This window comes from Aegilops tauschii, chromosome 1 (genome assembly GCF_002575655.3).
Source record: "Aegilops tauschii subsp. strangulata cultivar AL8/78 chromosome 1, Aet v6.0, whole genome shotgun sequence".
Lineage (NCBI taxonomy): Eukaryota > Viridiplantae > Streptophyta > Magnoliopsida > Poales > Poaceae > Aegilops > Aegilops tauschii.
The window spans coordinates 130,509,801-130,521,594 of record NC_053035.3 but is presented as its reverse complement, the minus strand read 5'-3'; the positions used below and the strand labels follow the sequence as shown (position 1 = coordinate 130,521,594).

Below are 11,794 nucleotides of genomic sequence, written 5' to 3'. Positions count from 1 at the left end.
GCATCCAGGCCCTTGATCTTCGGGCGGACTCCTCAGGCCTCTCGGCGGAGGAATGGATGCTTAGGTACGATTTGGAAGACCAGCTCGTGGTTATTTACACGGACGAGGAGGCTTACTGGCGCCTACGGGGTACGCAGAATTGGGTCCTCAAAGGGGACGCCAATACCGCCTACTTCCAGGCCATAGCTAACGGCCGCCGTCGCCGTAACTTCATCCCGCAGCTATGGGACGGAGACACCCTCCTCCAGCAACCGGAGGCCATTGGCTTCTACAAAGACCTATTCTCTGCCTCCCCTCGGGGAGGGCTAGCCCTTGCCCAGGATATATGGCCACCTAGCTGTTGTGTCTCGGATGCGGACAACGTGGCTCTTACAGCCCCGTTCTCCAAGTTCTCCGAGGCAGAAGTGTGGACGGCCATTAAGGGCATGAACCCGTCCTCGGCTCCTGGCCCCGATGGCCTTCCGGTAAAGTTCTTTCGGACCTTCTGGAAGGTCATCAAACCTGAGGTGATGGCCCTGTTTGAGGAGTTCTACGTTGGGGTCGTCGACCTCTCCAGGCTCAACTTTGGGATTATCACTCTCATCCCCAAAATAATTGGCGCTTTGGAGATCCGTCAATTCCGCCCGATCACGGTGATCAATGTCATCTTCCGCATCCTTGCGAAGGGGTACGCCAATAGGGTGGCCCCTCTAGCCGATCGCATCACCACCCGGAGCAGTCAGCCTTTATCCAGGGACGCTATATCCTGGACGGCATCCTTGTATTTCACGAGGCTCTCCACGAGGTGCACTCCAAACACCTCAAGGCGGTCTTTCTGAAACTGGACTTCCACAAGGCTTACGACACGGTGAGTTGGGCCTTCCTTCGGGAATGCGTGCTCCGGAAAAGCTTCGATGACCGGTGGGTGACCCGCGTGATGCAATTGGTCTCCTCGGGCCAGACCGCGGTCAACATTAACGGCGAGATTGGTCCCTACTTCCCCACCTTCTGTGGGGTCCGGCAGGGCGATCCATTCTCCTCGTTCCTCTTCAACATGGTGGTTGATGCCCTGGCAGCCATCTTAGATAGAGCCAAGGCGGCAGGGCATATCAAGGGCATAGTACCACATCTGGTTGGCGGGAATGGGCTCTCCCTCCTCCAGTACGCGGATGACACCATTATAATGGTGTTAGGCTCTGCTAGTGACATCACGAACTTGAAGTTCCTCCTGCTCTGCTTTCAGCAGATGTCTGGTATTAGGATCAACTTCGATAAGAGTGCGGTGATGGTCTTGGGTTACCCTCAAGACGAATGTAAGAGCATCGCGGACCGGCTTAACTGTCAGCTCGGGAGCTTCCCCACAACTTATTTGGGGATCCCCATTAGTGACTCGTGGCTAACTGTAGCCGAGCTGCGCCCTACGGTGGGCAAGCTCCAGCACCGCATCGAACCTTGGCAGGGGCAATGGCTTTCAAAAGCAGCTCGGACCGTGCTCATTAACTCCTCCTTGTCCAGCCTGCTCCTATTCATTATGAGCTTCTACAGCCTGCCCGAGACGCTGCATCACGAGATAGCTCGCGTCCAGGGCCGCTTCTTCTGGGCTGGTGAGGGCGATAAGCAGAAGTACCACATGGTGCGGTGGACTGAGATATGCAAGCCTCGTGATCAGGGCGACCTCGAGATCATGTCCTCCAAATGCATGAACATCGCTCTGCTGACTCGATGGCTCTGGCGGATCGCAAACGGAGAGGGCTGTCTGTGGCTCCGCATCATCCAGCAGAAATACCTCCGTGGCCAGCCTCTCGCCTTCTGTCAGCGGTCTGGGGGCTCCTAGTTCTGGCAATCCATCATACAGCTCCTCCCTGTCCTCCGCATTGGAACTTCGGTCGCGGTTGGATCGGGCACTGCCACGCTGTTTTGGTTCGACCATTGGGCTGGGGACACCCCCATCGTGGCCCGCTTTCCTGGCCTGTTCGCCATTGCGGTGGAGCCTAGGGTTTTGGTTGCGGTGGCCCTTACTAACTTAGGGCAACTCGCGTTTTAGCGACCGTTTGGTCCTGCGGACACCGCCGATTGGCATGACCTACTCGACTGCATTGCTCTGCACGAGCCTGACCTCGCAAGGGGAGATGACCGCGTCAGGTGGTGGCTAGAGCCATCTGGCCAGTTCTCCATTAAATCACTATATCAGGCGATCGCCCCCTCCCCGGGCCCCGAGGCTCTCACCACCATTTGGGAGATCTGACTCCCCCTAAAGATTAGAATATTCATGTGGCAATGGATCCGCGGCCGCCTCCCGTCCGGCGTGGAAGTCTTGAAGCGCAACGGCCCTGGTGACGGTTGTTGCCCGCTTTGCGGGCCCGAAGAAGACTCGAACCATATCTTCTTCTCCTGCGTGTCCGCGCAGTTCCTTTGGAGCTGTTTCCGTGAATTAATGGGCGGAAGTTGGGACCACAACAACTTTCCCGCTCTCTTCACCGAACTTCAGGCATCACCACCCTCGTCTCGCCACATTAGGTGACTGACTATCGGTGTGCTCGCTTGGACGCTGTGGACTGTTAGGAATAGGCTCGTGATTCAGCGTATACCTCTTCGCCACGCTACTGACGCTCTGTTTAAATGGTCTGAGTACTTGCAGCTTTGGCGGCCGCTTAGCCACCCCAGGAAGAGAGACGCCAGCACCTCCATCATCACCCAGCTTCGCGCGATGGCTCTCCGGTTGGCTCCGCCGCTTCCCCCACCACCTCCAAAGCCGGATTAGATCTTCCCTGCGTCGCCGCCGCCACCGCCATTTGTTTGTGTGTGCGTGTGTGTTGGGCTTGTTGTGCTGTGCCCACAACTGAACTTATCTGTGTGTGTGCTTGTGTGTGAGACCTTGTTCGCGATGGCAGTGTGTGTGTGTTCGCGACTGGTACTTTGTGAACGTTGTGCTCGATGGTTGCTTTATTTATAAAGCGGGGCGTAAGCCTTTTCGATAACATTTCATGTACAGTTTTTCTTTGATGATTTTTTCTTGGAATGCTCGTTTTCATGTGATATTCCCCCTTAGACTACCCACAATGGGAGTAACATAGGTAGTAACATCACGCATATCTAGATAAAATAGATGATGTGGCAAGCAATAAATGAAGAAAGAGAGCAAAGTGATAACATAGCTAGTTACTAATAGTATGAGTAACATCACACATATCAAGACAAGATGAGTCTATAGCCTAATAAATAGAGTGTTGCATGTTACTACACATATGTCACTCCCCACTATAGAGGTAGTAACATAGCATGTTACTAGTCTATGTTACTATCCATTGTGGCTAGTCTTATTTGAGACTGTGTGACCAAAATGCCATTTCTGACGAGTGTAGAAACATCTAGGTTCATAGTTTCAAAGTCTTGATCATATACTCCCGAAAGGTTAATAAACATGAAGATCAGATGCAATCGACGATATCTTTCTTTAAATGCTGGTTTCCATGTGATTTTCTTCCTTATTTGAGACCGTATGACCAAAATGCCATTTGTGATGAGTGTAGCAACATCTAGATTCATAGTTTCAAAGTCTTGATCATATACTCCCGGAAAGGAGGGAAAACATGAAGATCAGATGCAATTGACAATAGACCTTTGTACTCCCTCCTATCCATATTACTTGTCTTGGATTTCTTGGATTTGTTAGATACGGATGTATCTAGACATGTTTTAGTGTTAGATATATCTACATCTAGACAAATCTAAGAAAAGTAATATGAATCGGAGAAAGTACTAAAAATAGGAATGCATTCGTTACATGACACAATGCTTCGGATGGAAACTTCTAGCTTATCAAACCAACATTGAGCCTCTGATGAGGGTTTTAGATCACCCCAGCAACTAACGGCGGGCATGATGCATCAGCCCACTAGATCAAACAAAAATGCCAAAAATGGTAATTTGTTGTGTTCATCGAATTGGACCACGAACAGGGTAATTTCATATTTGATCATTTGCCCTCACCCATCCCACTATCTGTATATGTCGGTGATTAGCTCTGGTAAAGTTGTAAGCCTATGGTGTCTAAATCCTATAATGAATGGATGACTTAAACCTTCTTATCTACAAGGAAAATGTTATGGCTGCGCAAGATTAACAGCAAACTACAAGCATGCATATGTAGGAATTCTACTTTGTGCTTGCTTCCTCTATCTGGTCGACAAAGAATGGGCTAGCTTTCTAGCCTTCGTTTTATCAACTCCCAAAAACTCGAGTTGCAAAAAGCTCCCATGACCACTTCGGTGATCCGTATGCCATCACTGCCAGAATATAGTTGGGTCTTTGCTGTATACCGCACGATCCTGGATCTCTAAGATGGACACGTGCCAATCAACAAGCCTTGCTTGGATCAATTTACACAACACGAGTCCAGTTGGGAATAACCACCAGCTAGTTTCATCCCTGAAAATATTTGAAGTCCAAGTTGTTAGGTGCTACACCCTCTGTTCCTAAATTGAACTGCAAAAACGTCTTACATTTATGAACAGACCTCCGCTCCTAAATAATCCCTCCGTTCGGAAATAACTGACGTGGTTTTAGTTCAAATTTGAACTAAAACCACATCAGTTATTTGAACTAAAACCACAACAGTTATTTCCAAACGGAGGGAGTATAAGATATGGCCGACCAATTGCATTTAATGCTCATGTAACCCTTCTTCACAGAGCGGGCAAAGATGCTTACCCGCCCAAATTCCATGGCTGCATGCTTGGATGTCTTTTTGTTGATGACTTATAATGCACAAGTCCGCATACAAAGGCCACAACCTAAGTCAAGTGCAAATAGGTTACAAAGAGCTTAAAAAAAACATTGAAACTGGTATTGGAATAGCAAGCACAAAAACATGATAATGATAGGTATAGCTGAACTTGCTAGTATTCAGCCAGCAGTAGAATATGATAATGATTGTATAGTCGTAAAATCAGTAGGCATGCTTGTCTGTGAAAGGTGCAACAAACTCAAACACTGACGATATACTCCCTCCGTCCGGAAATACTTGTCTAGATACAACCATTTCGAGGACAAGTATTTCCGGACGGAGGGAGTATTACTGTTGTAACGAGCAAATATTCAAATGACATGAAATCTGATTCTGCATGACAGCCAGACAAACCACTGAACATAATTGCCTAGTTTTACAGCTTGATAAATACGGATAAGTAATGTTATATGTGTATGTGCTCTGTTTTGCTTGTGAATGTGTGTCTGCACGTGCAAAAACTTTATGATAATATCAAACACAATAAACCAATGAAAACACCCTGCAGAAAACAGTGATAATTTTAACCCTGGTTATACTCCCCAAAATATACAACATTCGAAATGAACTAGTAATAGCAAAATACATATACAGGCAAAGAAGAGTACTTACAACATTAACCAGAGATGTAATGTTCCACAATGCATACACACGAGCAAGGCCTGCTGAGCGACGTGGGCCATGACTAAAGAGAGCATTTATCCCAGCTGGAAATGGTGCCAGTATTCCAAGAGGAAGAACAAACAAGACTAACAAAATGTCGACCATAGAGTAAGAATATAGCTGGAGAGACGTAAGCAACACTAAGCTAAAATCTGCAAGAAGCAATATTGAGATGACCAAACCAACAAGATCCTGCAGTTAAGAAAGCAAAATAACCATGACAGGTGTAAGATACTCTGAATCTCTTCATAACCACACTAGGGGTTGAAATAGTGGTTAGTCTCTGCAAAACAAGTCACCTGATGTCCAACCGGTTTAGTGTTGTGCAAGATAAGAGACAGAGGATGAAACAAGTCACTCCTGTCTTTGAGCATCATCAAGTTGTCAACATTGAGAATTCCACCGGTTATACTTTTACACATATAAGCATCATTGTTCCTTGAGTGGCCTAGTTGAGAGTCAGCATCTACATTCTGATTTCTGCTCGACATAGGATCATTAGTTAGAGATAAATTGTGATAAGAGAAGAAAATGAAGAAATAAGGGGAGCTAGTAACAGATAACTCACAATGAATGTTGATCAAATATTATTCTAGAGCCAACTTGAAGTTCAGCAGCCACTGCTTCTCCCCCCACAGCATGAATAACAAGGCCGTATTGACAGTATCCTAATGCTGTAGCTTGGAACCATGCAAGGTCAACACGTACATGGTATGTGTCTAAGGCAGGATTTGCATGAGTTTCAAGCCATTTGAGCATAGGAAGAAAGGTTACTTTCAAATTTCCATGACGAACCAAACGCAGCTGGGCATTCAGTCCAGCAACAAGACGGTGCCATATTGATGATGGTACAACCTACAAAAGATATTTATCAGGAACTGAATAAAACGTTATTTCAGTGATTCGGCACAGAAGGAAATGTTTCAGAATCAACCTGGCTTATAAGACTTGTGACTACACTATCACTGTGAAGTGAAAATGGAGCCATGTAACTTCCATCACCGCCAAAAATCAAGGACATTGGAAACCTTTGATGAAGACGAGTGGGCAGATCGGGCCTTTTCTCATCCCCACCAAGGTAAAAATCCAAATAACCCAGCATTAAATCTGGAGTGGCAGCTACCTATAAATTGGAAAAAATAGACCACCCTCAATCCATAATATCCGTCTGCTAGTTATATAACAACTGGAATTGTAGGTGGCAGGTGCAACCTACAATATGTACTGCTATAGCAGCCGATAATGCAGAGTCAACATGGCCACACTTATAAATCAAACACCACATTCCTTTTATCTATTTGGATACCCTGGATATTTCTAGTTACTACTCCCTCCGTCCGGAAAAACTTGTCTCAAGCTTGTTCCTCAAATGGATGTATCTAGCACTAACTTGGTGCTAGATACATCTATTTGGGGGACAAGCTTTTTTGGACGGAGGGAGTATGTATCTATGGACTCAAAATATTGGATAAGTCACTTAAATCAAGCAGATAACACTTGAGAGACATTGGTTTCGTACGAAAAAGCGATACCAAACAGCCTAATTTCAGGAAAAAATAATCATTCGTAACAAACTGCAATTTTCTATGAAAAAATTGGTATTGGAAAACACAATACCTTCAGCCCTTCGTAAAGGGCACGTGAACGGCACGACCGTAAGCACGAATGATCATATTCAGATCGAACAAACTCACGTAGTCGTTGTAACTTTTTTCTTCGGCGCCACTGTTGCCAGGACCACGCCAAGGGGTAGGAAAGTATACACAGAATACTACAAATTGATCCCTCCCACCACTGATAAGCTGCCAGAGCATTGATCTCATCGACAAACTTGTTAAACGCATCCTCGTATCTGACAACAGAAGACAAACAGCACAACAGCAGTCAATACTCAGTTATATATTTCTATAAGACAAAAGGCTACGTAAAATTCATGAAAAAAAAACGTGAATATTGGGAAAAATTATAACAAGACAGCTAAATGACTGAAGGGAATTTGTGCAAATGTAATCTTGACCACGGGCATTACACAATATCTGTAATCTGTTCAGGCGGCGTGTGCGGGAGATGCCAAGGTTCACTGAAGGTATTTGGGCCCATGAAAAACATCCTGTGCACATGGCAGTGAGATTCTTCGGCCCTATTTGTTTCCAATACCTATCACATTAGCAGAAATTTCAAACAACACCCAACATGATCATGCAACAGCTTAATGCACTGAGCCATGACAACAGAATGTATTCCACTACCTCATTCAGTGATTCTAGGAAGGGAAAAGAGTGATCAATTTGGGAGCCATGTTGAGTTGGTGCTGGTCCAGGAAACTCATCAGTACCAACAAATTTCATCCGAGCAATACTCAAAACAAGAGCCAATAAAACAAGAAGGCCTGAAAGAAGCAAGCCAAAGAACCAAGGTCCACCAAAAGTGTATATTAGCTCTTCAAGAGCAGTAAAACAGTGAGGCATACGATATCTATCTGATACACATTTGTATGGGCATGGGGTTTCAGCGACACCTCCTGTGAAAAATGTTATTTAAGATTAGAAAACCAAGGTTAAACTAACAGAAATATTGATTGTGAACACAAATGTTCTGAAACTAGAAAAAATAGAAGTGTAACAAAAGAACACAAAAAAAAAACTTGTAATCCAGTTTAAGCTGTCTTCTTGAACATAACACAATGAGCTAAAAGCAAATGGCTCGGTGATTGAGCCACACACAAAGCTCTGGCATCTACCCACAGGTTCTTTTGCAAACAAGACCATTAGGTATATGAATTTATAAATAACACCACATCATAAAAAAAACATTGGGGCTGGCTCCCACCCCCCCCCCCCCCCCTAAGGATCTCAAACCTTGGGTCTGGCTCCCACCCTCTAGCCCCGCCGAGCCCTCCCCTGCCTGCCGCCGACGCTCCCCGCCGGCCGGCCGCACCCTAGCCCCCTCCCCTCCGTCATGGAAGCCCCTGGTGCCGCCCCTGTCGACCGCCGGGCGACCCTCTCCGGCGAGCGCGTGTCCTCAGGTGACCGCTGGCTCAGCTCGGAGAGCGAGTCCTCGGCGCGCTCGTACAGGGACGTCGCCCTCACCCCGCCGGCCACCGCTGCGTCGCCGGCAGCTAGGGCCTCTGGACGCATCTCGCCGGCCGCCCACGTGCCCGCCAGGCAACGCCTGGGCCCCCGCTCGGAGGTCCACCACGTCTCTGGCGGAGCTATGCTCGACGCTGATGGGTTCCAGCAGCCGCGGCGCAGGAACCGCCGCCGCCGCCCGAGCCAGGACGGCACCCCCAGTCCTTCGCCTCCTCACCGCCGCAGCCCGTCACCGGAGGAGATTGCCAGGTTGTGCTTTCGCTGCCTCGACCACCGCCATCGAGTGCGTGACTGTACCAACGACGTCCGGTGCAGGCGCTGCCTCGCCTCGGGCCACGAGTCCCGCGACTGCGACTACCGGCACAACGGCGGCGCGCGGCCTCACCGTGACGCCCCTGGCAGGGACGGCCCGCCCCCGGCCCCTCCTGCGCGTCGTCGCGCCGCCACCCCACCGGCGCCTCCTGCGGTCCCGCCGCGCCCCGACGTGCCCGTGCGGGTCATCATGGCGCAGTCCACGGAGATGGAGGACGCTGAGCGGGTCCTTGGCCGCACTATGGTGGCCTCCATCACCAGCAACAGGCCGCACGTGGCCGCGGCTGAGGTGGCCGAGCTGCTCTACCGCTCCCTCGAGCTCTCCGAAGGCGACTTCACCGTCCACAAGCACCACCCCGAGGACTTCCTCATCCTCTTCTCCTCCCTGGACACCATGCGTCGTCTCAATGGCGAGCACTTCATCAGCTCGCCGCGGTTCGCGTTGTCGCTGCGGCCATGGTGCATGCTTGCGCATGCTGGGGCCGGCGGGTTCAAACACCGCGTCGAGCTCGAGCTCCGCGGCATTCCCGCCCAAGCCTGGCATCTCTCCACCGCCGAGCACATCCTCGGGGAGAGTTGCTGGATTGAGAGGCTGCATCCTCGCACGTGCTCTCATGAGAACCTGGCCGTCTTCCGTCTTCCGTCTGTCTGGCCACGTGCACGACCCTGCCGACACCAGCCGCGCCGCCATTCTGGAGATCGTCGAACTGCTACCGGCTCGTGTACGATCGGGAGCGCCGGAGGTCAGGACGCTCACATACCCCATCTCCATCGCGCTCGCACGTGCTGTCCCGCTCAGGGCGCCCCCTCCCGGTGTCCAGGCCAATGACGACCCCGGCCGAGGTGGCGCCGGCAATGGGCATGGCCAAGGCCAGGGCACCGGACCTGGACGGGCGCGACGCCGCGGCCGGAAGCGCAGGCGGACTGACGCAGTGCCGAGCGGCCGGGCCGACGGCATGGCCATGGACGCGTTTGCCTGGCGCGCCTGTGGCAGCTCGGGGCGGACTGACGGGTTGAACACGGCGACCTCCTGGCCCCGGCCGGCGACCACGGCGGCGGGGCCGCCCGCCCGGCCGTCGAGGGATGGCATGCTGTCATGGCCGGGTCAGCAGGGCCCCGCTCGTTCTCGTCACCGAACTAAAAGAGGAAAAAGAGGAAAAAGAAGGGGCCCACAGCAGCAGGCTTTGGCGGCAGGCCCGACGCGAGCGGCTGTCTCATCCGCTGACGACGCCAGGACGGTTGTGCAGAGGCCAGCTGGCGAGCTCCCACTGGTCGCTGGCGCACCGGAAGGCCCTGGAATTTCAAACACTGGCTCCCCCCACGATCCCGAGGACGATCCCGCAGGACCCACCCCTGTCGCAGCTGATCCAACGCCGTGTCGGGACCTTGCCCTTTTGAGCCAGGTCCCAGACTCGCAGCCTGTGGCGCCAGAGGCTTCAGAACTGCCAGGATCGACTGCCGCCTTGTCGGGGCAAAGTGGCATATCGCCCACTCCTGTCGCCCTGGCGAGCCCAGGAATCTCCACTGACCGGTCATCGCAGCCCCACGATCCCACATCGGCGGTTTCGGCGGGAAGAGGCGCACCTGTTATCGCCTCACCCGCTAACGCGCCCGCGCCCGAGCCCTCTTCCGAAGCCGGGGCCCTTGCTCATCCCCCGGCTGCTGTTGGGCCAAATGTGGCTGGGCCGCCCACTGTTGAGCCCACACCTCCAGCACCGCTGTCCCTTGTGGCTGCTGCCGGATCCCCCGCCTCTGGATCTCCGGAGGCCGAGGCCCAGAGCCCAATTTCTATACTGCAGCGGCCTCGGGGTCACTTCACGCCTGCGCCCAACGCTGATCACCGTTCGCCTGCCCCCGGACCCCGTTCCCCGGCATCTGGACGGTTTGCATCGCCGCCAATCACGATGCGGCAATCGCGCAGCCGTGCAACCACGCAGCAGGCTTGGACGCTCGACGATTTTCTGGCCACGGCCACGAAGCACATCAGTGCATCGTTGCCGACTCCCGGGAAGCGGCCACATCGCCCCCTCAACTTCGCCCCACGGCGAGACCGTTCCGCGGCTGCAGCCACGCCTGTGGCGGCGCCGCCGACGGCAGAACGGAGGGCCCATGTGCAGATCCTGCGCACCCTGGGGATTGTAGGCACCAACCAGAAGATCACGGCCATTGAGATGAAAGCCTACGACGACATGTTCGCGGCGCGAATCCCCCTGTCTGTGCTCAAGGCCATCGCAGCCCTGGTCGATCGGGAGATCCCAGCGTGCTTCGCCTCCCCCACACGCGAGGCCGTTGCCTGCGAGAGCTAGGTCCGCCGGCCCAATCATCGTCGACCCCTTGTTCATGGATCACGGACTAAAGATCGCAGTTTGGAATGTTCGCGGCCTTAACTCGCGCGCCCGGCGTAGTGCCATCCGTTCTCTGTTGGGCACTACCAGCGCCCCCATTGTATGCCTACAAGAAACTAAGATGGCTTTGATCTACTCGCCCATTGTGCTAGACATCCTCGGCTCCGAGTTCGACGACTACACTTACCTCTCGGCCGATGGCACACGAGGCGGCATCCTCCTTGCCTTGAAGAGCAGGGTTGTCACGATCTCTGACCCCCTGCTCCCCCAGAACGCACTCACGGCCAAGGTGTTCGTGGCCTCTGGGACGCCGGGGTGGCTGACGATGGTCTATGGACCCCAGGATGACGCAGATAAAATCCTATTCCTTCAGGAACTGCGTGATATACGTGCGGCCTGCCCCGGCTCATGGATGCTATGTGGTGGTTTCAACCTCATATACCGTGCTGAGGACAAAAACATGGGTGGCCTGCATCGGCGCATGATGGGAAGATTTCGCCGCTCCATCAACGACCCCGCCATTAAGGAGATATACCTCAACGGGCGTCGCTTCACGTGGTCGAATGAGCAATCGCCGCCCACGCTGGTGCACCTTGACCGCGTTCTTTGCACCTTTGATT

General features: G+C 52.0%; 1 protein-coding gene across 1 annotated transcript in view; it reads right to left on the bottom strand.

Annotated features, from left to right (window-relative positions):
* Positions 1–3,717: 3,717 nt before the first annotated feature.
* Positions 3,718–11,794, bottom strand: part of LOC109755623 (uncharacterized) — a 31,449-nt gene continuing 23,372 nt past the window's right edge. The window contains exons 14-22 of the mRNA XM_020314523.4: positions 7,678–7,949; positions 7,458–7,585; positions 7,046–7,280; positions 6,363–6,551; positions 5,997–6,283; positions 5,728–5,908; positions 5,378–5,620; positions 4,690–4,772; positions 3,718–4,407 (exon numbers count right to left, since the gene is read on the bottom strand). Coding sequence (XP_020170112.1) covers positions 4,263–4,407; positions 4,690–4,772; positions 5,378–5,620; positions 5,728–5,908; positions 5,997–6,283; positions 6,363–6,551; positions 7,046–7,280; positions 7,458–7,585; positions 7,678–7,949 — 1,763 coding nt within the window. The 3' untranslated portion in view covers positions 3,718–4,262. The remainder of the gene's footprint in view (positions 4,408–4,689; positions 4,773–5,377; positions 5,621–5,727; positions 5,909–5,996; positions 6,284–6,362; positions 6,552–7,045; positions 7,281–7,457; positions 7,586–7,677; positions 7,950–11,794) is intronic.